At 41.3% G+C, this 27,775-nt stretch overlaps 1 protein-coding gene across 1 annotated transcript in view; it reads left to right on the plus strand.

Moving 5' to 3' along the window:
• The window catches only part of GRHL2 (grainyhead like transcription factor 2), a 178,251-nt gene that overhangs the window by 85,051 nt on the left and 65,425 nt on the right, over nt 1-27,775 (plus strand). Inside the window, exon 8 of the mRNA XM_519890.9 lies at nt 21,344-21,438. Coding sequence (XP_519890.3) covers nt 21,344-21,438 — 95 coding nt within the window. The remainder of the gene's footprint in view (nt 1-21,343; nt 21,439-27,775) is intronic.

Raw genomic sequence — 27,775 nt, forward strand, 5'->3', positions numbered from 1 at the left:
TAAGTTGACCTTGACTTCCCTGTATAGTCCTCGATAAACTGACATGTTGTCTCAATGCCAAGGGGAGCCTGGCGCAGTAATCACAGCTGGAGCCACAGAGCTCTTATGATGTGCCCGGCACTAGTCTATGTCAGGACATTTAGTGCAGATCAGACTGAGTAACCAAAATCAGGCTAAGCAGAGAGCAAAGCGTTTTCTATTCTATGAAAGTCAACTGTGTCTCATAAAATCATAGTCATATAGTTAGATTTGCAATGACCATTTCAATTCCTAAAACGTGTTTTCATGGCCTCCCCGTTTGAGCCTAGTAGGCAGTCAGCAGGTCAGATGAACTCTTATCCCTGTGACATAAATAAACTCAAGCTCGTGTGACCCTAAAGCCATTTGGCAAAGGTCATGTGACTACACATTAAGTTTCTAGTTCTCTGTCCAGTGTTCTTTCCATTTCAACACATGCCTAGTGCAAGCAATGCTAGGTGGTCACGCAAGTGAACCATTTAAAGAAGGAGTGAATCTGCCAGGAGTCTGTGTACCCCTAAACTTGAGGTCCGTTCTGTAGAGACCAGCAGCCCCCTGGATGGCACATCACTCGGGGTCCAGTCTGGAAGGCAACACTCATGGCCCAATAATTCACTGGGCATGAATTCATTGCCAAGGTTGGAAAGGCTGAAGGCACAATGAGACAATCCAGCTATTACCTGCAGGGCTGGAGAATCAAAGGGAGGAGGAGGTGGGTGTTGTAGGAGCCACCCAGCAGGAGCTGGGACCACAGAGAGAGCTGTTTTCCAATGGGAGATGAAAGCACAGCAGAATTGCTGCCAGAGACATTCTCAGTGCCAAGAGGGAGGAGAAGAACTGTCCTGGCTTCTCTCTGCCTCGTGATCTCCTGCCAGTGCCTCCCATTGGCAGAATTTAACTCGGAGTCAGAGGGCACATTACCCCGGAAAGTGCAGTTTGCAGAATCAACCTCTGAGATGCAGAGCAAAGTAGGGGAATTCAGGGAATAGATCTTAAAGCTTCCAAAAATTACTTAAAAACAGACAGTAATGTATGTGTTTCCAAATAATTTTACCACTGTTTCCATAAGAAGTAAGTCATTTCTCATTTGTAGACTTCATTACCCCATTTTGCTGACTAAGATGCTTCAGTCCAAATGAGTGTGGGCTAAGTGAAGGTTCCCATCCTGCTGGGTATGAAAAGGTATTACTGAGCCTTGCAAAGGACAATTACTTTGATTTCTTATACACTACAATGAGGACTTTTCAGATCTTCCATTTCACCCTGGCTAGGACTTCTTGACCACACTGGCAGAGTTTAATGACTAGGATAGGGTCAGAGGCTCACTGTAGAAGACAATGAAACTAGTTACTGGTTTTTCTTGCAAAATAGTTAAGCCGCTCCTCACCTCCGCATCACACACATACACCTATTGTATTAACTAGTCAAACATATTTATCGAATAAACAAGGAAACTGAGGCCTAGGAAGTCTCACTGGCCCATATCACATGACTCCCCCTCAGATAATTAGTGCAAGAGCCGGGATAAGATCTGTGTTCCTGACCTGAGCTGATAAACTAAACCAAGACCTGGTGACTAGGACGGGGGTTGGGGATACTTGCCTTAACCTGTTTAGTTAAATCTGCATAGAGCAGAGGAACAATTTTATTTTATTTGAAAAGTTAGCCTTATAATTATTACCCAAGAAAATGAAAGGAGCAATTAAAGAGAAATATGGAGTAGGTCCAAATAAGGCAAATAATAAAAGCATTTTACTGGCATACCTGTTTATCCAACTTTGATATTGTTACAGGGTTTACTTTTCTGAGACTAGAATGATTTCTCAGATCTTGTAAGACTTCAGATCTTCTTATCTTCTTTATCATCTCTTGCCTGCCTTCAAACTTTTCTTTCTGTATACACATGTGTCCCCATAGGCACACACATGCTTTATCTCTGAGATTTGTGACCTTTACTAAGTAGCTTCATGGGTAGCTGGGCTACTTGCTTCCAACCTGAGAACAAGGCATTAAATCCATCAGTTAGCTTCAATGAGACATGAATCTTCTGAGCACAGTCTCTACCCCAATCTCAACCTGACATCTGCTCACATAGAGAGAGAAAATATGCAAAAATCTCATACAATTCATTCTTCTGCTAGATTAAAAAAATCAAATCATGCATTTCTCTGCCAGTGGGTTGTAAACACCATTTCCCACATAAAGGAGCACCGATGGTGTCCTGGCACATATGTCTGCCTGTTGCACCGTCATCTGCTTTAACTCTGGAGTGTGATATTGAGAAGGTTTCTGAGGTCACTCTTTGTCTCCACTAGGACTATCATGGAGGGTTATCAGTGCCTGCAGAGGGTGAAGGAAGGCAGAGAGTGCGTGGGCCATACATTTGCTAGTTTTGGTTAGGAACATTCTAATGGCCTAAAAAATAAAAAAATTAAAAAGTATCCCGAATTATTTAATGCATTTCTTTTTTGAAACCCCCGTGAAACTGGAGGTTAAACTCAGGGCTCAAAAGTCTCAATTCCCAAATCTCCACCAGCATCTATGATCTGCAGGTTCAACCAAGTCAGCCAGGCAGTGACCCTGAGGCTGGAGTTAGAGACCGAGATGAGGGCCCCTTAGCTAAAGCAAGGGTTCTTTTTTTTAAATTGATACATAATAATTATACGTACTTATGGAGTACCTGTGATATTTTGATACAGGCATACAATATGCAATGATCAAATCAGTGCATTTAGGATATCCATCGCCTCAAACATTTACCATTTCTTTGTGTTCAGAGTATCTCAAATCTTTTCTTCTAGCTATTTTGAAATATGCAATAAATTATTGCTAACTCTAATCACTCAGCTCTGCTATTGAATGCTGGAACTTATTCCTGCTCTCTAACTATGTTTGTACCCATTAACCAACCTCTCTTCATCCCTCCCTCCCCGTCACTCTTCCCAGCCAGGGTGACCTCAAGTGATCTGCCTGCCTCGGCCTCCCAAAGTGCTGGGATTACAGGCGAGAGCCACCGCGCCTGGCCAAAATATCCCATTTTCTTGTTTAAAAGCCAAGATGCTAAGAGGGAAGAATTTTACGCAAGATCACACATGTGATAAGTGGTATGTAGGTGGGATAGAAACCCAAGAATGCCAAAATGTGCACCATTTTTATTTTTATTTATTTTATTTTATTTATTTATTTATTTTTGAGATGGAATCTCGCTCTGTTGCCCAGGCTGGAGTGCGGTGGCATGATCTCGGCTCACTGCAGCCTCCGACTCCCTGGTTCAAGGGATTCTCCTGCCTCAACCTCCTGAGTAGCTGGGGCTACAGGCACACGCCACCACGCCCAGCTAATTTTTTGTATTTTTAGTAGAGATGGGGTTTCACTGTGTTAGCCAGGATGGTCTCGATCTCCTGACCTCGTGATCTGCCCGTCTCAGCCTCCCAAAGTGCTGGGATTATAGGCGTGAGCCACTGCGTGCCACCATTTTTTAAAAAACAATTATTCGAAGCCCTCTCTCCACCATATACTGCCTTTGTATTCCAGCTTCTAGCCAGTTCTTGGCACCCACCAGGCCCTGTCTACATGGAGAGAGGCTGGTTCACAGACGTCCTGATTCTTTGGTCTGTGCCTTCCTCTCTAGATATGGAGGACGTTTTGCAGTCTGAGTGGTGGACTTCTTGGCTGCTGCTAGTTCTGACATTGGTGGAAGCCAGTTTGATATGCGGTTCTTGTACATTGGGTCGTAAACTGTTTGGCAGGAGTTGGGGGCAGGGGAAGAAAACATTAGCAATGAGCTCGAACTTGATGTAAGTAAACCAAACAAACCCAGGCCCAAGTGGATTCTGCTGCTTTTCAAAACACATAAGCAAAGTTCTCTGAGTCTCACAAGTTCACTCTTGTGAGCTCCTTGAATAACAACAATTATTCAAGGTCATAAATAAGTTTACATTCTGCAGTCCCAGGAGCATTCCTATGTCCACCTATGTCCACCTCCTGCGTGGAATCTCTACTTAAATTAAATTTGTCGTTTGATTTTCTCTGAGTGAGAAAGCCCCTTTAAAAGAAGACTTGGAGTTAGTGATGGCCCCATATTAGTTAACACCGGTTTGAGGAAAAGCACAGTTATTCCACATTCGTTCTGCAAAAGTTTACTGAACACCTACTATGTGCCAGACCCTTTGTTAGGCACTGGCAATACAAATGTAATTAAGGCAGAGCCCTGTACTCAAACTGCTCAAGACTAGGGGCAAGAAGATGACTAGCTAAGATATCACGTGGTAAGTGGCAGCATAGAAGAGCGCTTCCCAGAGAAGTTTCTGAGACTCATCTGGAAGGATAACTAGGGCATGTGAGGTCAAAAAGGTAGGAAGGGTGCTGCAAGTCGTGCAATAGCACATTCATAGGTACAGTAATCAAGACAAAAAAAGTGGGACTGAAGCTGGGTGCAGTGGCTCACGCCTCTAATCTTAGCACTTTGGGAGGCTGTGGCAGGCAGATCACTTGAAGCAGAAAGTTCCAGACCAGCCTGGCCAACATGGTGAAACCCCATCTCTACTAAAAATATAAAAATTAGCCGGACGTGGTGGCGGGCACCTACAATTCCAGCTACCTGGGAGACTGAGGCAGGAGAATCCCTTGAACCCAGGAGGTGGAGGTTTCAGTGAGCCAAGATCACACCACTGCACTCCACCCTGGGCAACAGAGCAAGACTCCGTCTCAAAAAAAAAAAAAAAATGGGACTGACAAATTATTTAATAAAGTCTGATAACACTATTAGCCAAGGTGGAAGGGGTGGATACTCTCATGCACGCTAGTGAGAGTGCTAGTTGATTTGTTGATTTGACCCATGCAGAGAGTAGGGTGAAGGAAGGAAGTCCTCAGTACATGGGGCTGTGGAAAGGCTTACATTTTTTAAGGGCATCTTAGAATGACAGGGAGATGAAGCATAGATGGAATTTTCTGGTCTCAAACTCTAAAAGAAACCCTGATTAAGCTGTTTCTATGTGTCACAGGCTGAAGCCTTGGGTCCCCAATGGAGGCTGACTGAGCCCAGGAAGGATTCTAGGGGTCCACAGACCCAGAAGGCTCTGAGTGTTAGAGGTTCATTGATTCTTGACACCTCAGTCCTGGTGGCAAACCTCAGAGCTGCAGGTAGAATGTTAGGGAAATGCTATTTGAGTTCCTCTGCGACCACCCACCTCAGCGTCTTTGCAAAGGAACGTCACTAAGCCAGAAGTGGAGCTCAGAGTTTCTTGCTCTTTGTTGCTTTAACAGTATCTTGGCTCCACAAAGTCTTGTTTTACAGTTTTATTGGGGAGATATTCAAGTGTGTGTGTGTATGTGTGTGTATTTATACTTTTTTATACTGAGGTTTAACATGAATATCTTGTTTAGCCATGTTTTTCTGTTGTTGAATGAAGCAGATTTTAGAGATCCAAGATGTGTAAGAGAGGGTAATAATAGAAATTGTACCTGCAAATTGCCATCCATCCAAGTGGCTGTGTTACATTTGCTCATCAGTCCTCCCAGAACTTTAATAAGGACAGACAGTGGAGAATGTGCAGAAGTAATAGTCAAATAGAATACTGTGACAAAATGAACTTTCTCTTGAATGAGTTGCAGTGCTTGATGTTGGAGGCTTTAGATAACCATTGGGGATGTTTGGCAGGTTTGTAATGGGATATCTGTATTTCAGGGAGGTAATTCTGAGCCAGCATATGGGATGGATGCAGTGAGGGATGGACTGGCAATGGAAAACCAGCAATAGCCAGGTGAAAGACTGAGATTGGAGGCATGAATTGCAAAGGAGAAATACAAAGTTAACCCAGGAGTGAGAGACAGACTGTCAAGCTGATAGAGCCTTGATGACTGATTGGCTGTGGGGGATACAGGGGAACAAAAGGATCATGAAGAAAAGCACAGCTTTGCTAACTGGTTGGATGCCCTCCCCAGAGGCAGGTGAGACAGAAGGAGCAGCGTGGCCAAGTGTTGAAGGAGTGGAGGTTGGCCAGGTACTGAGTTCAGCCAGGGGCATGTTGATTTTGAGGCACCGTCTACACATAGAACAGGCTGGGAGTTTCCCAGGACTTATTTGCACAGTGGAGTTATCCAGTTTTGCACAGTGTGTGAGCCATTTAAAAAATATTTAAAATGGATCACAAATAAAAAAGTTAACTAGACTAGATATCAGTCCAAATCTCCTCAAATAGTGGATAATTCCAAAACCACGTTCTCGGGAAGGCATATTTTTCTATTTGTTACCTTTCAAACAGGGAAGGAAAATTAGAAGAGGTTCAACAACCAACATTAACTTCATAGAGTGAAAGCCAGAAGCTATGACAGTTAATTGGTAGCACATTCATATATAACTTCTCCCTACAGAAGAGAACTAAGAATTCCTTTACTACTTTCTGGTGCAGATGTTCCAAAATAATGCACATAACAGCTCTTGTGCTTTCAGAACGGGCAGTACAGGTTGTGATGTAGTGAGCCTGATTCCAGAAACACATCCAAATAAACATCATTGTAGTCACATCCAGTGTAAGCATTATTGACACAAGGTTGTAGTTAATTGTGAAATAAACAGTATGCTCTTTATTCAATCTCTGTCTTCAATGTTGGTTCACAGTAATCTTTCCTGTATCAGGATTTATTAGTTACATTATTAATATTAATCCTGTAGATTTCCCTGGTAATTAGCAGGCAATTATAGTACAATTTCAGTTATTAGCATATGATTATAGGATTTTTGTCTGTGTCCTAATACAAATCTATTTCTTAAGAGTCAATGTTTAAATTGTGCTCTGCTGAAAGTAGTTTTATATTAAAGTCACACTTTTTTGAAAACTTAAGTTTTCAAAATGAAATCAAAGCATTTCTTCACATTTGATTCTCCATAGTTCTCTTTGAGGGCAAAGGAAGCCTCTTAAAAGACTCTTGATCACAGATTTTGTTGACCTCTGTGAATGATTCAGCATGGCTATCCTGTTAAGGTCTAGAAGCTCTTTTTAATCTGGAGTCATGCTCCACTTTCAAACAAGAATCATAATTAAACAGTTTATTTAAACTGTTAAAAAAAAAGAGTTTTTTTATTTGAGTTTTTTAGAGGAAGCTGGCTTCGGATGAGCCCTATAAGCATGCTTTCTCAGTTTTTATAGCCAGTCCTGGGCTGGGCTACTCCGAGAGCTATGCCGAAAAGTGGGAGGGTGGAGATTTAAGGTGGTGTGTAGGAAGAGGTGACGTCCACATGTTGGGAATTCAGGTAGCCAGGTGGCTAGGTGGTCAGGTGGTCAAGTGGCTAGGTGGTCAAATGGCCAGGGGGTCAGGTGGTCAGGTGGCTAGGTGGTCAGATGGTCAGGTGGTCAAGTGGCCAGGTAGCTAGGTGACCAGGTAGCCAGGTGGTCAGGTAGTCAGGTGGTCAGTTGGCCAGGTAGCCAAGTGGTCAGGTAGTCAGGTAGCCAGGTGATCAGGTAGCCAGGTGGTCAGGTGGCTAGCTGGCCAGGTAGCTAGGTGGTCAGGTAGCCAAGTGGCCAGGTGGCCAGGTGATCAGGTGGCCAGGTGATCAGGTAGTGTGAATTTGTGGCCCAAACAGGCCTGGGAGACAAGAGCACCAGCAACTCTCCACTTTCTTCAGCAGGGCCTCCCACCATCCCACCTAGTTTAGTTCTCTGGCTCTCTGGAGGGCTGTCCTTTTCCCCAAATTATACAGATTTGCTCTCTCCCTACAGTCTGGAAAATGTAGGTCTTCCCTCCTTTAAAAATAACTCAAGTAAATAGGATTTCATTTTTTGATGTTTTTCTAGGCTGTTTCCATACTTCTGAATAGATATGAAAAATAAATTTGATTACAAACCAAACCAAACCTCTTGAGAGCTCCCAAATTAAAAAAACAAAATCCAAGGGCTGGTGAGAATTAAGGCTGAGTTGGAGCTCAGTCAGAAGAGTGAGCTCCATCCCCACGTCCTCCATAGGACTAGATGCGAGGGGAACTCTGGGGTGTGGGCCAGCAACAGCCTCACTTGCAGCTCCAGATCCTTCCTCTGTTGCATCCGCCCTTGCTGTTATCACGAGTTCATGTGCAGTGTAAGACATGCTCTGTTTTCTAGAGACGTGCTAAAGCTGCAGTTATGGAAAACTCCTTTTCATCTCAACCTTGATTAGAAACATTTATGTGATAAAAGTACAGTAGGCTGTGAAGGTTAATTGACTTAAAACACTGTAAATGCAAGTGTTCTTTAAAGTTTAATATTTGTTTAGGCAGAAAATAATTTTCAATCATAATTGAGCCACTGTGGGTTTTCAGTTACTGGATACCTGTCTCAGGATGAATCCTGGAAACTCATTCTGTTGAGGCCAGTATCTTGGGAAAATCCCTTCCGCTGTGTGTGTGATGGGGGTGGTCCTCGGGCTCCCTCTGGTTCCCTCCAGGGAAGGGTCAGGATTCTATCCCCAGCTCCAGTCCCTGATCCCTGCAGACTCTCTTTCAAGCTATTGCTGGGCCCTCTTCTTTCCTTCCACCCCATGTTTCTTAAAAGAGGAGCCTACACTTCCTGCCCGACATCTTAAACTGTCACCCATTTCTCAATCCAGCATAATCTGTCTTTTATTAATATTTTAAAATGACAGATATCTTTTCACCCTTCACTATTTTTTTCCTACTTACTTCCAACCTCTTGTTTGACCCATCTCTGCGGTTCTCCTTGCCTAGAATAGCCCTCTCTCGCTTCTTCACCTGGAAGACATCTCACACCTTGAGACCTTGTTCCCTGTCCCCACTCGGGTAAGATCTTCTTAATCTTCCCAGGTAGAGTCCACTGTTCCCTCTGCGGGCTTTGGTTTAGATCTAAACAATAGCACTTGGCAGTGTTTCACTTGGTTTATTCATTCATTCACTTATTCATCCTATTAGACGCTGAACTTTTTGAATGAAGAGAGGATTTTTTTAACCTTGAATCTTTGTATGTTTAGCAGCTGGTACAGAACCTGGCAGAGAACAGATGCTCAACCAATGTTGCATAATCGATGAGCACACTGCCATGTGTGGTTTTGTGCATCTAGGTGACAGTGACAGTAAGCAGGACTGTGCCTGGTTCACTGAGAAATCTGACTGGGGTTGGACTCTCCTCTTTCATGCTGAAAGAATCATTTCTGGTAGTATCTTTCTGATACTAGAAGACTAAATATGCCTTTAGTACTTCCATTTCTTATATTTAAATATATTTTATTATACTATAAACATTTTGATATAACTTAAATACCTCTGAGACTTAATTGCTAGCTACAAACATAATATATATACTCATAAACAAAGGTAAATGTCTCCTTTTAAACTTAACTAGAAATTATTTCTGTTTTCCTGAAACAGACATGTGGAAAATTGTTGAAAGCCAAACTTTTTTAAAACAAGTAGCTAGATGTGGAATTAAAACTTACAACGAATGTGTCCCTTCATCATTTTCCTTCACTGTTCCTCGGAACTCAGTTTATCTGGTTCCAGCACATTATTGTTTAATAAGCCTTTTCTGATATTTCTCCTACTCCTGGAAATGTTAAAGCCATGAGCAGTTAACCAGAAGGAATGTTACAGAGAAGATAAAAGCAGATGATGGATGCTTGAAGAGACCTCTGAGAGTCTGTTTCAATGACAGGGTAAAGCTGTCCTATAAAGATACTGGTTTAGATGACGAGATTTCAAAATCAAAACACACACACACACTCACACGCACAGATAACTGAAACCACTGATAGACCTGCTGTGTTTAGTGCTATACAATGCTATATTTCCTATCTGTCATTTTTTTAAATACACATTTACTGGACATTGAGTTGTTTTTCCCCTAACCGGTGGGACTTTTGTTATATCCATAGCTATAACATCATTCTTTCATCTCCAATGTGGAATTTATACTTTTATTTGATTTCATGTTTTCTGTTTGGGACCTCATTATTTTCTTTTTCAGATGTGCATTTAAGGAAACTTCAGGCACTCTCATAGTATTATAGTTTTTAATATTATTGGATTGGCTTTAAAATGACAAAAAAAAACCTAGAGATACAATTAGATAGTTCATGAAATCATATGTTTCATGAACAAAACTATAGAGCTGGTCTATTCAGCCACCCTCTAGCATTTGCTAGAAGTTTCTCTCCCTGTGGCCTTCAATAGAAACAAATGTATGTCTTTGTAACATCCACAAGAGTGAAATTAGGCAAATTTAAAGTTTTTCTTCCTTGTTTACAAAACCTAAAACTTGCCAAGTTTTTTCAAAATTAAATTAAACTCTTTGAGGTTGTAGAAGCCAAAATAAGGTAAAGCTAATCTGAAGAAAACTCTTTGAACAGGCTTCAGGAATGTGGACCACCACTAGTTTCTCTGCTTTTGGAAAGACATGTGTTGAAATAATTGAGTGCTTAATAAATGAGAGTCTCGTCATTGTTTAACAATCCTGTGCCGTAGGTGCTGTAGTGTCTCCATTTCACAGATAAGGCAGCCAGCTTAATGAGGTCATGTAGTTCTCCAAAGGTTGCTGTGGACTCAAGTCCACTCACACCTACAGTCTGGGGTCAGCATTAGAACAGTAAACTGTAACGGCAACAGCAGTTTCCCTCCTTAAGAGAACTCAAAATCCTATTTTGACATAATATCAAAATCCTCTAATAATTTCAGAATTGATTAAAAATAAGTAAAAGTACACAGGACTAGCAACATGAGTCATTCAAGTAGCAGTTAATGCAAAAATCATTCCTGCAACAAACTAGAATAGTGCATGAGCCACTTCCCAGTGGCTCCCCACCCCCTTAACACAGGTAAGAGGTTTACCTTCCTATGTCACTTAACTCATTCTGTGTATGTGATTTGGGCAGCCAGGGGTAAGTGGGAAGCTTGAAAATGAACATTTATCTTACTGTATTTTGAGTTGCTTAAGTAATTGGGCTTGTAGTTCAAATTTAGTGAAAGATAATCCACTTGAAGATTTATAGTCTTTCTTCTGCACTGCCAATTACCAAAAAGTTATTTCTAGTGTTTGAATCTATTCAGTCTGCAACTCTGAAGTACAACTATAAGTGTTTGAAAATTATTTCTCACACTGAGGGTTGTTAGACACTAGAATGAGGCTGTGGAATCTTATAGAACAGACATTCTTGAGTCTCTTGCCAATAATATAAAATACCACCACTTCAGAAACAGTTCAGTTTCCTTTTATAAATTATAGTCGGTTTAACCAAGTGTTATAATTTCTGGATATGTCATCTGGGGTGGGAAAAGATTAGGGAGCTTTGTGGTAGAAGGGGCCCTGTTTGTCGGGGTGATTACTGCTGATTAACCACTTTGGGCAGTAACTTCTAATCCTACGTGCCTATAACTTCTTGTCTCCACATGTACTCCCAAGAGTGTCAGTATATTAGACAAAAGCATGAAGAATGGAAAACTGGCATATGCTTGAGTAGTTCATGCAGTGTTTTAAGCATGTTACTTACCAAAGCACAGTTTGCATTTTCATTCATTCAGAAAACTGTCAGAAACTGCCAGGTACTTTTGTGTGATTTACAAATTAAATTTGTGGACAGAGACAAAATGGTTATAGTTAAAATCTCCCTGAGCCACATGGACTAATGAAATGAGTTGAATGTTAAGCCTGTCTGAGTTACTAAATCTGGAGCTATGTGCTGTGGTGCAAGCATGGGCACGCGTGCGTGTGTGTTTATGTGTGTCTATGTACAGGATATGACCTATTGTCAGTTTGAAATCAAGTTTGTTAGTCAAGACCAACATTCTTAAAAAATGAAATCAGACAGAATAAAAAATACTAGCATACACAGAACATAGTAATAGGTTACAATGTCAAATGTTCATACTCTGTGCTTATGGTCAGTACAACTTGAAAGCTGTAACGTTGTCTATATAATTCCTTCTCCACAAACAGGAGGGTGAATCAAGCACATGTAAAATATTAGATGTAGCCTAAAGAGAAAGTTCTAAGAAACACAAATGTTATCTGTGAGGGTATTATACTAAGCCATGGAGAGTAAATAGTAATAATATTACTAATAATTATGCCTTTAATAATATATTAATAGACGGGTCACTCTATGCTGGTCACATATGTTTTCATAATTTCAGTTGTTATTGTCCTGGATTATGTATGGAAAGGTGCTCATCTGGCTGTGTAGCAGAGGAGTCAAAGGCCTCTGGCATGTATGTAGATGAATTTCGTAAGTTCTAATCCCAGCCTGGCCCCTTACAAACTGACTGTGGGGGATGGGAGAGTACTTACATGCTTGCCTGTTTCCTATTCTATGAGGTGGGAATAATAATAATAAAAAGATACCAAGAAAAACTGTCTGAGGTAATACTTGTGAAGTATGTATGTTTAGCGCAGGGCTCTCAAAAAATGGTGGCCATTATTATTATTTGCTCATGGACCAGTATTTCAATGATGGAAATACTTTAGTGCCTCTAAAAATCAGCTCTAGTGTTAACACACTTAAGGAAACCCAGCCAGTTCACCTCTGACTCTGTAAAGCATTATAAAGAAAATAATGAACTCATAAGTGAGTTCTTGTGAGTCATTCAGGTTTTAAGAAGCCACTGCTTTGACTTTGAAAACAGACAAAAAAATCTCAGAATCTACTTAGACTAGGGTTCATTTATTCTGCCTGTTTCAAGTCAGAGCAAATACTCCTGGAATGACCCTCTCCTGTTTCCTGAGTTTGAGCCGATCCTATTTGGCACTGCAGACAGGGAGAAGTGGATGTTTGAGGACAGATGGGAGGTGCAAAGTGGAGACAAGTATTGGTCCCACCTTCCACTATGAGACTAGCAGGGCCCAGTTCTCTTAGCTATTGTCTCTATTTTGTAGATTAGGAAATTTCAAGTTCAGAGAAGTTGAGTTAACTCACCGAAGATCTCAGGGCTTGGTGGGAAGAGGGACGGAAAATTAAATTCAGGTCTGTGTGTCTCCACCACCATGTTCTTTCTCTTTATACCTTGATTGCCACCCTGTAAATAGAATTCTAAGCACCACGACCCCAAATATATAAACTATGTCGAGCTCTCAGCTTTTGTTAAAAGCATCTTATTAGGCCATGGTGTATGTACCTTGAGTCGGCAATCGTGCCCAGAGCCATTTTCAGCATTCCAGCTTCGTTATTTCACTAGTCCAGACAGAATCCGCACCTTTCAGAAGAGAAGCAATCTTTATATTAATTATGCCACTCCTTTTAATCTCCAACAATATATACAAAAATAATTAAAAGGGGTAGTTATAATTTACCAAGCGTGTGAAGCTTAATTAAGGTGGAGGAATTAACACTGCCTTTGACGGGATTTCCAGAATCACACTTGCACCTACAATCCGTTTGAAGAAAGCTCAGCCTACAGAAGTCTGAATTTAAAAACCTATTAACAGGCCAGTGATTATATGCAAAAGATAAAAAATTAAAAAATAACAAAAGGATTCGCCATAACAATTCAAATAGAATTGGATCCTATAATTTCTGTGCCAAATATAGCTTGCCAGAAACACAAACACAAAGCATTGCACTTTCACACATCCTCAGCAGCCCTTTGCAGAAGCACTGCAACGTTTATCATCATTTCCCCAACACTGACACCTCTTGTTTTCTTAGAAAGGCTAACTTTGGAATTTTTCTTTCAATCTTCACAGTGCTTGCAGTATGTGGAGATATTTTCTTGTTTGTCTCCTCTCTACTGAAGCACCCCAACCTTGTCCTTCTTGTCAAGGAATTTGCAATGATCCCAAAATGTCCAGTCTCTTTGCCTCATCAAGCTTACATTCCTTCAGTGCTTCCCAAGAAACTAGTAGCCATTGTAGGACATACTATGATCCCAATATCTGCTGATAATGTGTTGTTGAATTTGCAAGACAAATATGGGCAGTGGTTAAAAGTGTGGCTTTTTGCATCAAGCAGACCCGGATTCAAATCACAGGTTGGCTTGTTACCAGCTATGTGATTTTCCACAAACAGCTTAACTTCACTGTGGGAGGAAGATGCTGATTCCTGCTTCATAGAGTGGCTGCCAGGATTAGCAGAGGTGATAAAGGCTTCACATAGGCTTGGCATGAGCTTGTAAGTTCTCTGTTTGTGGCAGCTAATATCCTAAGAGCATTTGCATTTTAATGCCAGGAGATGACAATGTCTTTATCCAAAGGATAGAGTGTTTCAGGATGAGCTTCCAGGCATAAGAATAAGCAGACATCCTGGAGCAGGTGGTGCTCGAATCTTACTGTGCAGGTAACTGCCTGTCCTCCCATATTGGTATTTAGTCCTCCTAAGAAGGGAAATCTGAGAAGCGAAGAGGAACTGTCACATGGACTTCATTGACAGTTGACGTAGGACCTTAATGACAGGTACAGCACTTTCTTTCTTTCTTTTTTTTTTTTTTTTTTTTTTTGAGACAGAGTCTTGCTCTGTCGCCCAGGCTGGAGTGCAATGGCACAATCTCGGCTCACTGCAACCTCCGCCTCCTGGGTTCAAGCAATTCTCCTGCCTCAGCCTCCTGCATAGCTGGGATTACAGGTGCCCACAACCACGCCCGGCTAATTTTTGTATTTTCAGTAGAGATGGGGTTTCACCACGTTGGTCAGGCTGGTCTCAAAGTCCTGACCTCATGATCCACCTGCCTTGGCCTCCCAAGTTGCTGGGATTACAGGCACGAGCCACCATGCCCGGCCAGATATAGCACTTTCTAATACTGTGTGGAGTGAACCAAAGGCAACAAAATAATCCAATAATGAAGTTGTTCCTTTTAATTATTTTGGCATTTCCATTTGCCATCGAACAATATTAAGTGTGGTCCCCAGACCAGCCACATCAGCTCTACCTGAGACCTTGCTAGAAATGCAAATTCTTGGCCACATTCTAGACCTATGGAATCGGAATCTCTGAGAGTGGACAGAGAATCTGCATTTTACCAAAGCCCTCCAGGTGATTCTGGTGCACTGCAACATTCGAGAAGCACCGTTATAGAATATCCACTCAAGCCTGTAAGCCATGGGAATTTGGAAACACTTGTTCTGCTTTGGGAGGATCCTAGCAGGCCCTAGAGAATTTCCATGTGTTCCCATACACTTCACTCTGAGATTCCAAGGACACACACAGCCTTAGAGAGGACCTTGAACATTTTGGCTATATCTCTGGCAGCACATGACATTAACAATGAGATTAAGTTCATTCTTATTTCATTAGAAAGACTCCCATTTTTTCTACCCATGGTTTTATTCTTTTTGTTGTTGTTGTTGTTGAGATGGAGTCTCTGTCACCCAAGCTGGAGTGCAATGGTGTGATCTCAGCTCACTGCAACCTGTGCCTCCCGAGTTCCAGTGATTCTCCTGCCTCAGCCTTCAGAGTAGCTGGGATTACAGGCACTTGCCACCACGCCTGGCTAATTTTTGTATTTTAGTAGAGATGGGGTTTCCCCATGTTGGCCAGGCTGGTCTTGAACTCCTGACCTCAGATGATCCACCTGTCTCGGCCTCCCAAAGTGTTAGGATTACAGGCGTGAGCCACCACGCCTGGCCGGCATAATTTTTTTAAACCTGTTTCAGCCAATAATAATATTGTTGCATCATGCCTGTTTTGGGAAATATTAAGCCATTTTCCTATTTGTTCACTCATTCTCACCAGGTAGATGTTAGTATTGTGTTTACAAACTAGTATTTAAAATATGTAGTTTTTATGTTGCCTTGTCACTTTTTTTAGGGGAAAAAAGTCCATTTGAAATTCAATATGTTCACAAAGATGTATTTATAATTGTGTTTTATAATTCGTTTAAAGTGGGGTGATTATTTTTCAGCTATGGTAACTATCATTGCAAAAAGAAGCCATTCACTCAGATCACATGAGTTCTAATCACAGGAAGGAATCCCAGACGTAGGAGGTTGAGTGGGACCCTCAAAAATGATATGTCCTCGTCCTAACTCCCAGAACCTGTAAATATGACCTTATTTCAGAAAAAGGTCTTTGCAGATTGTGATTAAGGATCTCAAGATAAGATCATCCTGGATTAAGGTGTGCCCTACATCCAATGACAAATCCTTAGAAGAGAAGGGGGAACAGGCTGGGCACGGTGGCTCACACCTGTAATCCCAGCACTTTGGGAGACCGAGGCAGGTGGATCACCTGAGGTCAGGAGTTCAAGACCAGCCTGGCCAACATGGTGAAACCCCATGTCTACTAAAAATATCAAAAAAATTAGCCAGGCATGGTTGCTGGTGCCTGTAATCCCAGCTACTCGGGAGGCTGAGGCAGAAGAATCGCTTGAACTCGGGAGGCAGAGATTGCAGTGAGCCAAGATTGCACCATCGCACTCCAGCCTGGACAATAAGAGTGAGAGTCTGTATCAAAAAAAAAAAAAAAAAGAGAGAGAGATAGTGAAGGGGGAACAGATGCAGAGACACAAAAGAGAAAGCCATGTGAAGACAGAAGCGGAGATCGGAGTCACACACTGCTAGCATGGCACAGCTTGATTTCAAACTCCTGGCCTCTGGAACTGTGAGCAAAAATATTCCTGTTGTTCAAAGCCACCATGTTTATGGTAATTAGTTATGACAGCTCAAGGAAATTGGCACAGCAGCTCATTACTATGCCTTTTCCTGACTACAGCTGTCAACATTTACAACATTCGGGTTTGAGAAACTTTCTTGAGGAAATAAGTTGAGGAAGGCTCAACACCAGATTACTGAGTTTCCATTCCTACCGTGGGCCATAAACTCTTAAGCATACAACACTCACCCAAGGACATTCACCCAGCTTTCAGAAACCAGAGGCACATCTGTTACCATTTTATTTGTCGGACAACTATGCATGTGGAAGAAGCCACATTGGTGTGCATCAGCTGTTTAGTCCCTTGGAAGACTTTGAGAGTCGTGAAGTGGGAGCAGAGCTATTGTACCACCTGTGGAGACTGAACACAAAGGGTAGAGATGAGCAGACATTTCTTGTATGGTATAAGGCTAGAGAGGAGTGCATGACATTAGTCTCTTAGTTATCTTTCTTGTTTAGAATGCCTAAGGATCCATCCATTCATTCACTCAACAAACTTATGGAGCACATCCTATGAGTATGATATTAAGAACTGAGAAAGCAGCAGTATTTAAGATAAGTTCCTTGCCCTCATATAACATATATAACTAATGAGAAATGTTGGTGATAAATAGTAAACAAATAAATAAAATACTTGTACATGCCATGAAGGACATATACAAGGTAATGGAACCACCCAATAAAAAGTAGTCTTACTATCCTTTTGTTTTGGGCATAAAAAAGCAGATTAAGGATAATCGTCTTGTTCATTTATTTATCTATATACTTATTTATATTCTGTCTCTAGGACTGAAAGAGCCAAAAGATCAGGGACCTAGTTTTGTTTCTTGCTCTTTCTCAAGCATGAGGACACTGCCTGGCACATAGAGGGCTCACAGTAAATATTTCCTCAATACATTTGTTGATTAAGTGAAGGTGATAGAAACTGACAGGGACCTTGAACAAGATTAGAGTATTTTATCTGTATCTATATTGCATTTGTTTTTGAAATTCTTTCCTTATTTGAGCTAATACAATTTTAACAGAAGACATTTTTTATGTGGAGAAGCTATAGGAAATAAAACCTCATAATGTTGTAACTCATGAGAGCTAGGATACATGTTTGAACAAATTTTCTTGGTTTGTCTTTATTTCTAGATATGACATTTGCTTTCTTTTTTACAATTCACCTAAAGGCTGCTTATTTTTAAATGTGTATTTAAAACTTCAAAGTTGCGAGACTATCTTTTAGAATAATTAGCTATAAAGAATCAAGGACTTCAGTTGATCTAAATTCAACAGTCTTCTTTTCTCTTCAAAATTTTAAGAGTTTGGCTGGCCTGCTGGAAGCACAGGTTTATATTTAAAATCATCCCAAGTATAGTCGTATAACCTTATTCTAAATTTGAAAGATATAAAATTGTTTTTCTTTGTTTTTTGTTTTCTCTTTTAGCTTTAACTATTTATTTCAAAATCAGTAAGAAAACTGAATACCCTAAGAAAAAAAAAATGGGCAAAGGACAGAACAGGAAGTGTTTCAATAAATAAATGCATTTTTAAAACAAAGAAAAGGGCTGGGTGCCGTGGCTCACACCTGTAATCTCAGCACTTTGGGAGGCCGAGGCGGGTGGATCACGAGGTCAGGAGATCGAGACCATCCTGGCTAACACAGTGAAACCCCGTCTCTACTAAAAATACAAAAAATTAGCCTGGCGTGGTGGCAGGCGCCTGTAGTCCCAGCTACTCGGGAGGCTGAGGCAGGAGAATCACTTGAACCTGGGAGGCAGAGCTTGCAGTGTGCTGAGATTGCACCACTGCACTCCAGCCTTGGTGACAGAGCAGGACTCCATCTCAAAAAATAAAAATAAATAAATAATAAATAAATAAAACAGAGAAAAAATGAAGAAATACAAAGAGTCAAAAACAAAATGAAAGATGGTTCAACCTCTTTCACAATCAATAAATTACAAATTAAAATAATGAGTCACCATGTTTTGCATATCAATTTGGAAGGAAACATTTTGAGGAAACGAGAACACATGCACATGCGCTGTTACTGTGAACGTCAATTGTTTCAACTTTAGCAGGAACACTTTGACAAAATGAATTAAAAGCCTTAAAAATTTTTTTTCCTTTGACCTGCTACTTTCACTTCTAAGAATATATATTAATGAAATATAATTAAGCATATATGAATTTTTAGCTGTATAGATAAATAAAACATTATTTGAAATAGAAAACTATTGGACATCATCTGGCCAAGACAAGCAAAATAAAGTCCTGGCACATAATTCAATTTAGTAGTATTTGGCCATTAAAAGTAATTTTACACCAGTTTATTGACATGGGAAGATGCTGATGATGCATTAGGCAAAAATAAAGAAATAATTGTTACAGTATTGTATAAAATATTTACATATTTTTGAGAAAGGGAGGCAGAGAGAAAGATAGAAAGGATGAAGTGTACCACAGATCTGTTTATAGTTGGTTATTTGTGGGTGAGAAAATTGTGATTGCTTTTAAATATTTTTCGTGTTTGTTCATGGTCTCTGACTTTCCTGTGGTGGCCACACATGCTTTTATATTGAAGTATGTGCTTTATTTAAAATGTAAACATGTAGTTTGGCTTTAAAATTTCCATAGGGGGAAACCATAGAAACACAGCAAAGGACATTAGTAAGCAGTTTCTGTAAGGAGACACCTGGTTGGCTACCCTGTGTGAGAAGAGATGTTTGAACTTAAAAGCGGTAGAAGAAGTGCAAATATGTTGTCAGTGGAATGCTGCCTTGTGCTCATCAGATTAGCAAGAAAGTAGAGAGAAAAAGGGAAATAGAGTTCTGGTGGGAGGCTGCACTGGCTGATCCATCCTGGAGAGTGAGTCTGGAGGGCTGTTCTGGAGAGCACATTTAGTAACTTTTTATGTGATCAGTCATCAGTTCAGCTCCCAGGAGTACGAATTTTTATCACAGAGTTGTCTGTACCAGAGAGCAGAGACCACTGAAGGGTCCATCTCTGGGATGGGAGATAAGTAAACTGTGGTGATGGTCCCTGGAGCCACAGTTAGAAATAGGCATGCAACTATGCTGCTATAAAGACACATGCACACGTATGTTTATTGCGGCACTATTCACAATAGCAAAGACTTGGAACCAACCCAAATGTCCAACAATGATAGACTGGGTTAAGAAAATGTGGCAAATATACACCATGGAATACTATGCAGCCATAAAAAATGATGAGTTCATGTCCTTTGTAGGGACATGGATGAAGCTGGAAACCATCATTCTCAGCAAACTATCCCAAGGACAAAAAACAGAATACCGCATGTTCTCACTCATAGGTGGGAACTGAACAATGAGAACACATGGACTCAGGAAGGGGAACATGACACATCCGGGTCTGTTGTGGGGTGGGAGGAGGGAGAGCATTAGGAGATATACCTAATGCTAAATGACTAGTTAATGGGTGCAGCACACCAACATGGCACATGTATACATATGTAACAAACCTGCACATTGTGCACATGTACCTTAAAACTTAAAGTATAATTTAAAAAAAAAAAGAAAAAAAGAAATAGGCATGCAACGAGCAGTGAGGTTAGATCCGAAAAGGTCTGTAGTCTGGATTGCCAGATGAAATACAGAGTGCCAGTTAAATTTGAATTTCTGATAAATAATGAATACATTTTGAAGATAAGTATATCCCAAATATTTGCCCAATCTGGCAACTTTAGTCATGGAACAACAGAATTTATGAAAATTAAAGCTATGTACACAGGCAATTCAAACCAATATATTCCGTAAGAATATATATAAACACATTTATAGCTATTGCATTTGTGGGAAGGATAATAGGAAGAAAAAGAAATACACAGTAATCAAATAAAGTCATAAAATAAGAGAAGGCCTTGAATAGACCAGCTATGATTAACTCAACTCTCCGTACCTAAGTCCAAAAAGTGTTTTTTTTTTTTTTTTTTTTTTTTTTTTTTGAGATGGAGTCTCACTCTGTCACCCAGGCTGGAGTACAGTGGCATGATCTCAGCTCACTGCAGCCTCTGCTTCCCAGTTCAAGCGATTCTCATGCCTCAGCCTCCTAAGTAGCTAGGATTACAGGCATGTGCCACCATGCCCAGCTAATTTTTATATTTTTAGTAGAGACAGGGTTTCACCATGTTAGCCAGGCTGGTCTCAAGCTCCTGACCTCAGGTAATCCTCCTACCTCGGCCTCCCAAAGTTCTGGGATTACAGGCATGAGCCACCACACCCGGCCCCAAAAAGAAATTTTAAAAAAGCTTTACTGTGGTCTCCTGAATTTTTTTTTTTTTTTTTTTTTTTTTTTTTACTAAAGTCCTGATGACACTGCCTGGCTGATAAACAGAATATTCTGTTCTATAAAAAATTCCATATGAAGTACCCTGGTACTTCTAGCAAAATTAAGTGGCAGAAAAGTGAGCAGGAGGGAGAGTGGGTAGGTGACATAGGGCTTGGGAGAAAAAAGAAAACCTTAATAATTTTATAAAACTAGTAAAAAATGAAACTAATGAACAAATTAGCTAAGAACATTGGTTTGCTTAGTTTTACTCTTTTAATAGAGGAACACGCTTACATTCTTATAGAGTAAGTATTAGTAAAAGCACATCAGTGAGCACCAGTCCTTAACTGTTAGCATGGAGATAGCCTGAAAAATAAGCGAAGTTTAAATTTACCCATTGGAAAATGATGGTTCAGTACATGTCACTGAGTCACTCTTACTCCTTTAAAAGCTTGTTCTTTTTTTAATGTTACAGCCGATTACAAGGAGAGCTTTAATACGATTGGAAACATTGAAGAGATTGCATATAATGCTGTTTCCTTTACCTGGGACGTGAATGAAGAGGCGAAGGTGAGTGACGTTGATTCATTGTTTATACCTCTTAATATGTGCCCATCCTCAGCAGTTTATTCTTTTTTAAAAGCCTGTATCAGTAGCCTCCTATTAAAAAGAAATGAACCTTTCATCTTTTGCCTTTGTGGAGGGTAAGGGAGAAAAGGGAGTGTGCTCCTCTGTGGCTTCCTGTAGAATGTAATGAGCCAAGCTGCGTGTCCCACCCAAATCCTTCAGGCCCCAAGCTTCATTTTAGCACTTGGAGCTGGGAAGATGGGGCCTGAAAACCTTTTCCCTCTGCAGTGCAGATTCCCCCAACGGCGTCTCTGTGCAGCCTCCTCTAGACACAGAGAGGAGCTCAGAGCTGATGTCTTCGTAGGTAAGCTACTGGGTAGACCCCTGACCCCATAGCCCCTTCCAGGCTTAAGCTGGTTGAAGGATGGAATACAGGAAGCAGGCTGCAGGTCCCTGAGCTCTACTGATGGAGGTGTGGTCACCACTGTGACCTTCAGCCACTTGTTTAATGTTGGCTGCTTAACTAACCTTTTTCTGTTTTTTGGAGTGCCCACATGGTTAAGAAGTACAAAGGTAAAATCTGTGGCGAAGTGAGCCCTGAGAAGAGAGGTCCACCATTGCAACGGTTTGGATAAAAGAAGGCAGAGTCATTGATACCTAGATTTGCTTTCCAGCCACGAGTCTCTTTGATTTTATGAAAACCCCAAACCGTTCTGCTATGCCCACTCTCCTTTCTGTGTTCCTTAGCTTCTGATCCTTGATTCTTATTTTGCACTCATGGGAAGGTGCCAGATGAAACCTAAGCTTGTTTTTTGCTTTGGTTCTGGACCATCTAGGAGGGTGTTAGAAGAGTTTGTCTTCAAACTAATGAAAAGGTCAATGTACATTGCTCTGGTCAATGCTTTATTGTCTGCGAGCAGGGGGAAGGCTGGGTGAGAAAGGAAATGGGTTGGGAGTTTGCAGGCACGGCCACAGAAGAAGAATTGCCCAGTGTCTCATTTCACTCAAGAATAAAACAATGTAGAATAGGCCTGAGAAAGGCGGCCCAAATGGGCAAGTGGTGATAGAGTGCCCGTACAGCCTGGAGAAGTTTCCATGGCTCAGTGCCTCCCAGAAAGGAAGCAGGCCTTGCCATGGGGTGCGAGGTTGGTCCCACACAGAACTGTAGGCAAATGTGTCTCTAAGGTCCACTCCTCCTTCATTTAAAGTTTCCTGCCCAAGCCATGTGCTTTCGGCACTTTGTTAACCTCCTCGGCTACCCGAGCCCCGTTCTCCCTGCCCCTGCCCTCTCCTGAGAACATCGTGCTCCTGTGCTTAGGGCTGTCTGCACCTTTCCCACATCCCTGCCTAGTGCCTCCTTATTCCAGCCAATGCTCGCCCTTTCTCATCGTTCCCTGTTCTCTCAGAGGCTAGATTGCTGAACCTGATTGGTAAGAGGCAGTCTGTGTGACGGCACAGGACTAGGATGGCCACTGAGTCATCCTGAGCAAGTTATCTGACCTCTCTGGGCCTCGGTTCTGGCATGCAGACAAACACACAGATTTCCAAATGTCTCTGCTGCAGCCAGCATCATGCTGAGGGCATAAAGCATGATGATCCAATGCTCTGGGGAGGGAGGCCTGGAAACAGTAACTGAGCAACAGTGTGACCAGGGAGAGGCAGGGCCTATGTCAGAGTCCTTGGGAAGAAAATGGGATCGTGTAACTGGAAGTGTCTTATCAATGTTAAAGGACCAGGCATGGTGGCCGATGCCTGTAACCCCAGCACTTTGGGAGGCCAAGGTGGGAGGATCCTTGAGGCCAGAAGTTCAAAAGTAACCTGGGTAAAGTAGGGAGACCCCATGTCTACAAAATAAAAAATAAACATTAGCTGGGCAGGGTGGCATGCATCTGAAGTCCTAGCTACTCAAGAGGCAGAGGTGGGAGGATTGCTCAAGCCCAGGAGGCAGAGGCTGCAATGAGCCATGATCATGCCACTGTACTCTAGCCTGGGTAACAGTATGAGACTGTCTTAAACACACACACACACACACACACACACACACACACACACACACACCCCACCACCACCACCACCACCACCAACAACAACAACAAAACAAATGTTAAGGCAAGCTATAACTATGAGCTGTAATCATTACCATAATTTTAATTATCATGCAATCTGTGATAATGAGTGCTAGTGGGTGAATGTTTTAACTGTTCTGCTTCAATAGGGACCTTTTATAGAAAATGCCTAACCTGGAAGGTACACTTTAATGATGGAAGCTTCAGACTCTGTAGTAAACCAATGAGATAGTTAATGTGGAGTTGAGTTGATCTTCCAGCCCAGTTCATTCCATACCACTCATTCACCATAAGCAGGAGCTTACTTTCCTTGTCTAAATGTGTGTGCCTGTGCTTGTGGGTGTACATGTGAGTGTGCATGTGTATGAACATGCATGTTGCTCAGAGCAGACAAGTTTAAGCTCACATACGCTTTGAAAAATGGCAGTGGAGGATATTTTATATTGCATTGTTTTATATTGCAAAATTTTTTTAACTTCATTAATAATATTTTAAGTGACTATTACTTGGTCGCAGCAATTGTTTGAGGTTTGGGTTAATCAATAAGTAATGAAAAAAGTTCCAAATATTTTTCTCCAGACTACTGAAGAGCATTTAATGTTTTATTTTACTTTAAGCTCCTGGATACAAGTGCAGAACGTGTAGGTTTGTTGCATAGGTATATGTGTGCCATGATGGTTTGCTGCCCCTATCAACCCATCATCTAGGTTTTCAACAAAGCAGGAAGTAAAAGCCTTGCATGCATTAGGTATTTGTCCTAAGGCTCTCCCTCCCCTAGGCCCCCACCCCTCGACAGGCCCTGGTGCGTAATGTTCCTCCCCCGTGTCCATGTGTTCTCATTGTTCAGCTCCCACTTATGAGTGAGAACATGAGGTGTTTGGTTTCCTGTTCCTGTGTTAGTTACTGAAGAGCTTTTAAAGAGAAATCATAAAAGTTAAATCTACTTCATTAGAAAGGCTGAGAGGATTTTTTTGTCTGCGGAGCCTAAGGCATTTCTCTAAAATATCATTGATTTTATAATAAGCAGACTACAAAAGGCAAAATTGCACGATTGTTGACAGAAAGGTTTTCAACAAAGCAAGAAGTAAAAGGCATCCCTCTCACAGTGGAAGTGTTTGTGATGTTCATGTTGTGGACTTATCTATCAGGAGCAGTTGCATTTGCATTCAAATTCCCGTTGGTAACGTCTGCACAGAAACTTTCACAGGCTTCAGGGCAGCAGGCCCTTTCAGTATCACATGATATTTTGGTTTGTGTGGCCAGAGGACACAAACCTGTGGCCTACAGCCTTTTGATGGTCCACAGAATGCATATATGTATGTGTGTATTATGCATTTTTGTACTTCTGTTTAGAATTTTAACTTTTTTTTGCCCACATTAAATAATCAGAAGATTATTATTTTTAAAAATCCAGGTTTTTAAGTCTCTTGGATAATTAAAGATTCTGGCAACCATTAGGCCTGAGTGTTTGCAAGGCTCTAATGAGGTACTGGGCTCTTTCTTTATTGTTTTCTCTAGCATTCTACATTCTGGAACTTTCCCTACCTAGCTTTGGCGAACATTTGAGTTTTCATGCCCAACTATGTCCCCCAGGCAACTGATATGCAGTTTAGCTCTTCACTGCCTTTCAGCATTCAGGAGGGTAGGCTGAAGCCATAGGTAGGTTCAGTCTTTCTGCCCTGGAGCTCAGAGGAATGGGGCGAGCAAGGCCACCAGAATTCCTTGGCTCCCTGGCTCCTTTGGCCTGGTCCTCATGGGGCCGCAGTGTCAGCAGGCCAGACACTGATTTGTGTCCCCACTGTTGAAGAGAGAATGTGTGACATTCTTCTGAATGCTCACAATAGTGGTAAATCTTGATCTTTCAAGATGTTTAAAAAAAAACCACCAGAAACCACCTTGATCCAAATGTGAATACATATCAACAAGCTGGATAATACCACTTGAGGATTAAGAATGAGGTTTTTTTTGCACCAAGTTTTATATATCATCTTTGAAGCCGGCCATATCAGAGGAGACCCTCTAAATATGCTTTAAAGCCATGGCAGCATCATTGGAGAAACCTGTATGCCTTCCCAAGATGATTATGTTAAAGGATAGCTTTTATTTGGATATTTAAATTTTGATGCATTTATTTAAAAAACAAAAAACCAATCCAGTATTTGGTATTCTTGCCACAGATCTGTAATCAAGACCTGATAATAAGGTTTATGGATTTCTCCAAAGCATACATTTTCTTTCATTGCTGACTTACATTTTATTTCTACCTCTCATTTAGCATGAACAGAAAAAAAGGAAAGACATGAAACTCTAATCATTTAATTTAATTAAATTATAGGAAAACGTTTGGCCAGGGAAGGTGTTAAAGCTATTAGTTAAAATGAGATTTGGGGATTAATTCCAGATTTGCAGTGTCCATTGCAGGCGGATTCTGGCAGAACTATTGCAGAGTTCTTCAACCCAAAACCCGTTTTGCTGGTTGTGAGACAGAGTCTTTCTGCACAATGACACATGCAGCAGAAATAGTCTCCAACAGGATCAGCTTTTGCCCTCAGGGTCTCTGCAGGCTGGAAGCCTGTGTAATGTGAACAGGCATCCCTGGGCTTCTGATATCTAGGAGGACAAGGTTCTGAGTGTCCACACTGTCACTGCTTGGAAATTGATGGCGGACAGGGCCCAGTATGTGGCAGCAGAAAGAGCACTGAAATGGAGTTCAGACCTGAACTCCAGATTCTAGCCAGATTCTAGGCCAGATTCTAGCCGTGGCACTCGGGTAGCCGGCTTTTTACTTCCCCTGTTGAGTTTTTTTTTGCAAAAAAAAAAAAAAGCCATAAAACAATGGGAAGTGTGTTTGTGTGTATGTGTGTGCATATGTGTATGTGTGTGTGTAGATTAAGATCCCATCCATATGATCCCAATGGGAGGACTTCTGTGTCATATTCTTTCACATGACTCCCATTTACAAGAATTTTTTAATTTTCTTTCTCTCCTTACCCAAACACCGATACCTAAGAAGTAGATTTGTTGGTCACTAATCCCTAAGATGAGGAATTCCCACGCAAGACCCTAGTGAGTTATTAAAGGGCTGTGAGCTCAGATTCCTGGCACCGAGCACTGCCTTTCTCTAAGTGATGACATCACCCCCAGAGCAGAGTGCAGCAAACCCTAATTACAGGCTTCCTTTCCTCCTAGATTTCTAAGGAGAGCCTTGAAACTGGGCCCCTTATTTTTGTCCAGGGCTGTTTTCTCTGTTCGCAGTGATTTTAAGATTAAACCAATCTTGGTGTGCTACAACGACCTCTGTCATGTGACCACAGAGAAGAATTACTTGAGCATTAAAGATGCTGCTTAGTGCTTTGTGCTGACTTTCAGGAACACTTTTCCTTCTTGGATCTTTTCACTGGAACACCATAACAATTTGTCCACGTCTCTATGCTTCACCCTTCCTTGGTTTATTACACATAAGATTAAAAAAAGCCTTCTTTCCATGAAGCTTTTTTTAAATTGCTCTGCCTCCAAGCCTTTTAGAATGACCTTAGTTCAGGATTCAGTGAAAATGTTCACTACCATCACACTAATCATGCTGACAGATAAGTCTACTACTGGCCATCTCCGATCTTTATGATTTTTAGAAAAGTCTATTATAATTCAATAATATGAAACTCTGATCTCCCAGGGTTATTCTTTGCTGCCTTCTAGCCCAGTGCCTCTGTTTTCAGAAGCAGAGTGATTACTTTCCTGAGCGATGTCTATCCTGCTCCTCCTTCCCGCTGTGTGTTGAGTTGCAGGAGAGGACTTAGGGGTATTGGTTTGTCTAGCCTTCTGCTTTGTCAGAGCATCAGCAAATGTTCTTCCTGCATTTTGGGATTAGGGAGGACTTTCCAGACAGGAAGTTGTTGCAGTTTTAGAAAGGGCCAAGGACACAAGTAAGGCATCTGTTTTTATCTCTGTTAACAAATTTTCCTAATGAGATTGGAGGTGGGCAGGGCTGAGACCCGATGGAGGTGGGGAAGGGAGCAAAGAGCCTAAGAGATATCATGGATTATCTTCTTGGGCCTTTTAGATTCTGATTCCACTAAATATTACCTCTCAACATATCAGGCCCTGCAAGATTGGGCAAATGGAAAAAGTTAATTTAGAACCCAGGGCCCTATGAGTCCAGAGCCCATGCTGTTGACTCTCCCAATAGAGAGAAATCTGATTTTTGTTTTAAGCCAAAGCAAGCTATGATTTTCCTTCTTTAAGCAATCTATAGGGTACAACCTGTTTGTATCCAG

The sequence above is a fragment of the Pan troglodytes genome, chromosome 7 (genome assembly GCF_028858775.2).
Source record: "Pan troglodytes isolate AG18354 chromosome 7, NHGRI_mPanTro3-v2.0_pri, whole genome shotgun sequence".
Lineage (NCBI taxonomy): Eukaryota > Metazoa > Chordata > Mammalia > Primates > Hominidae > Pan > Pan troglodytes.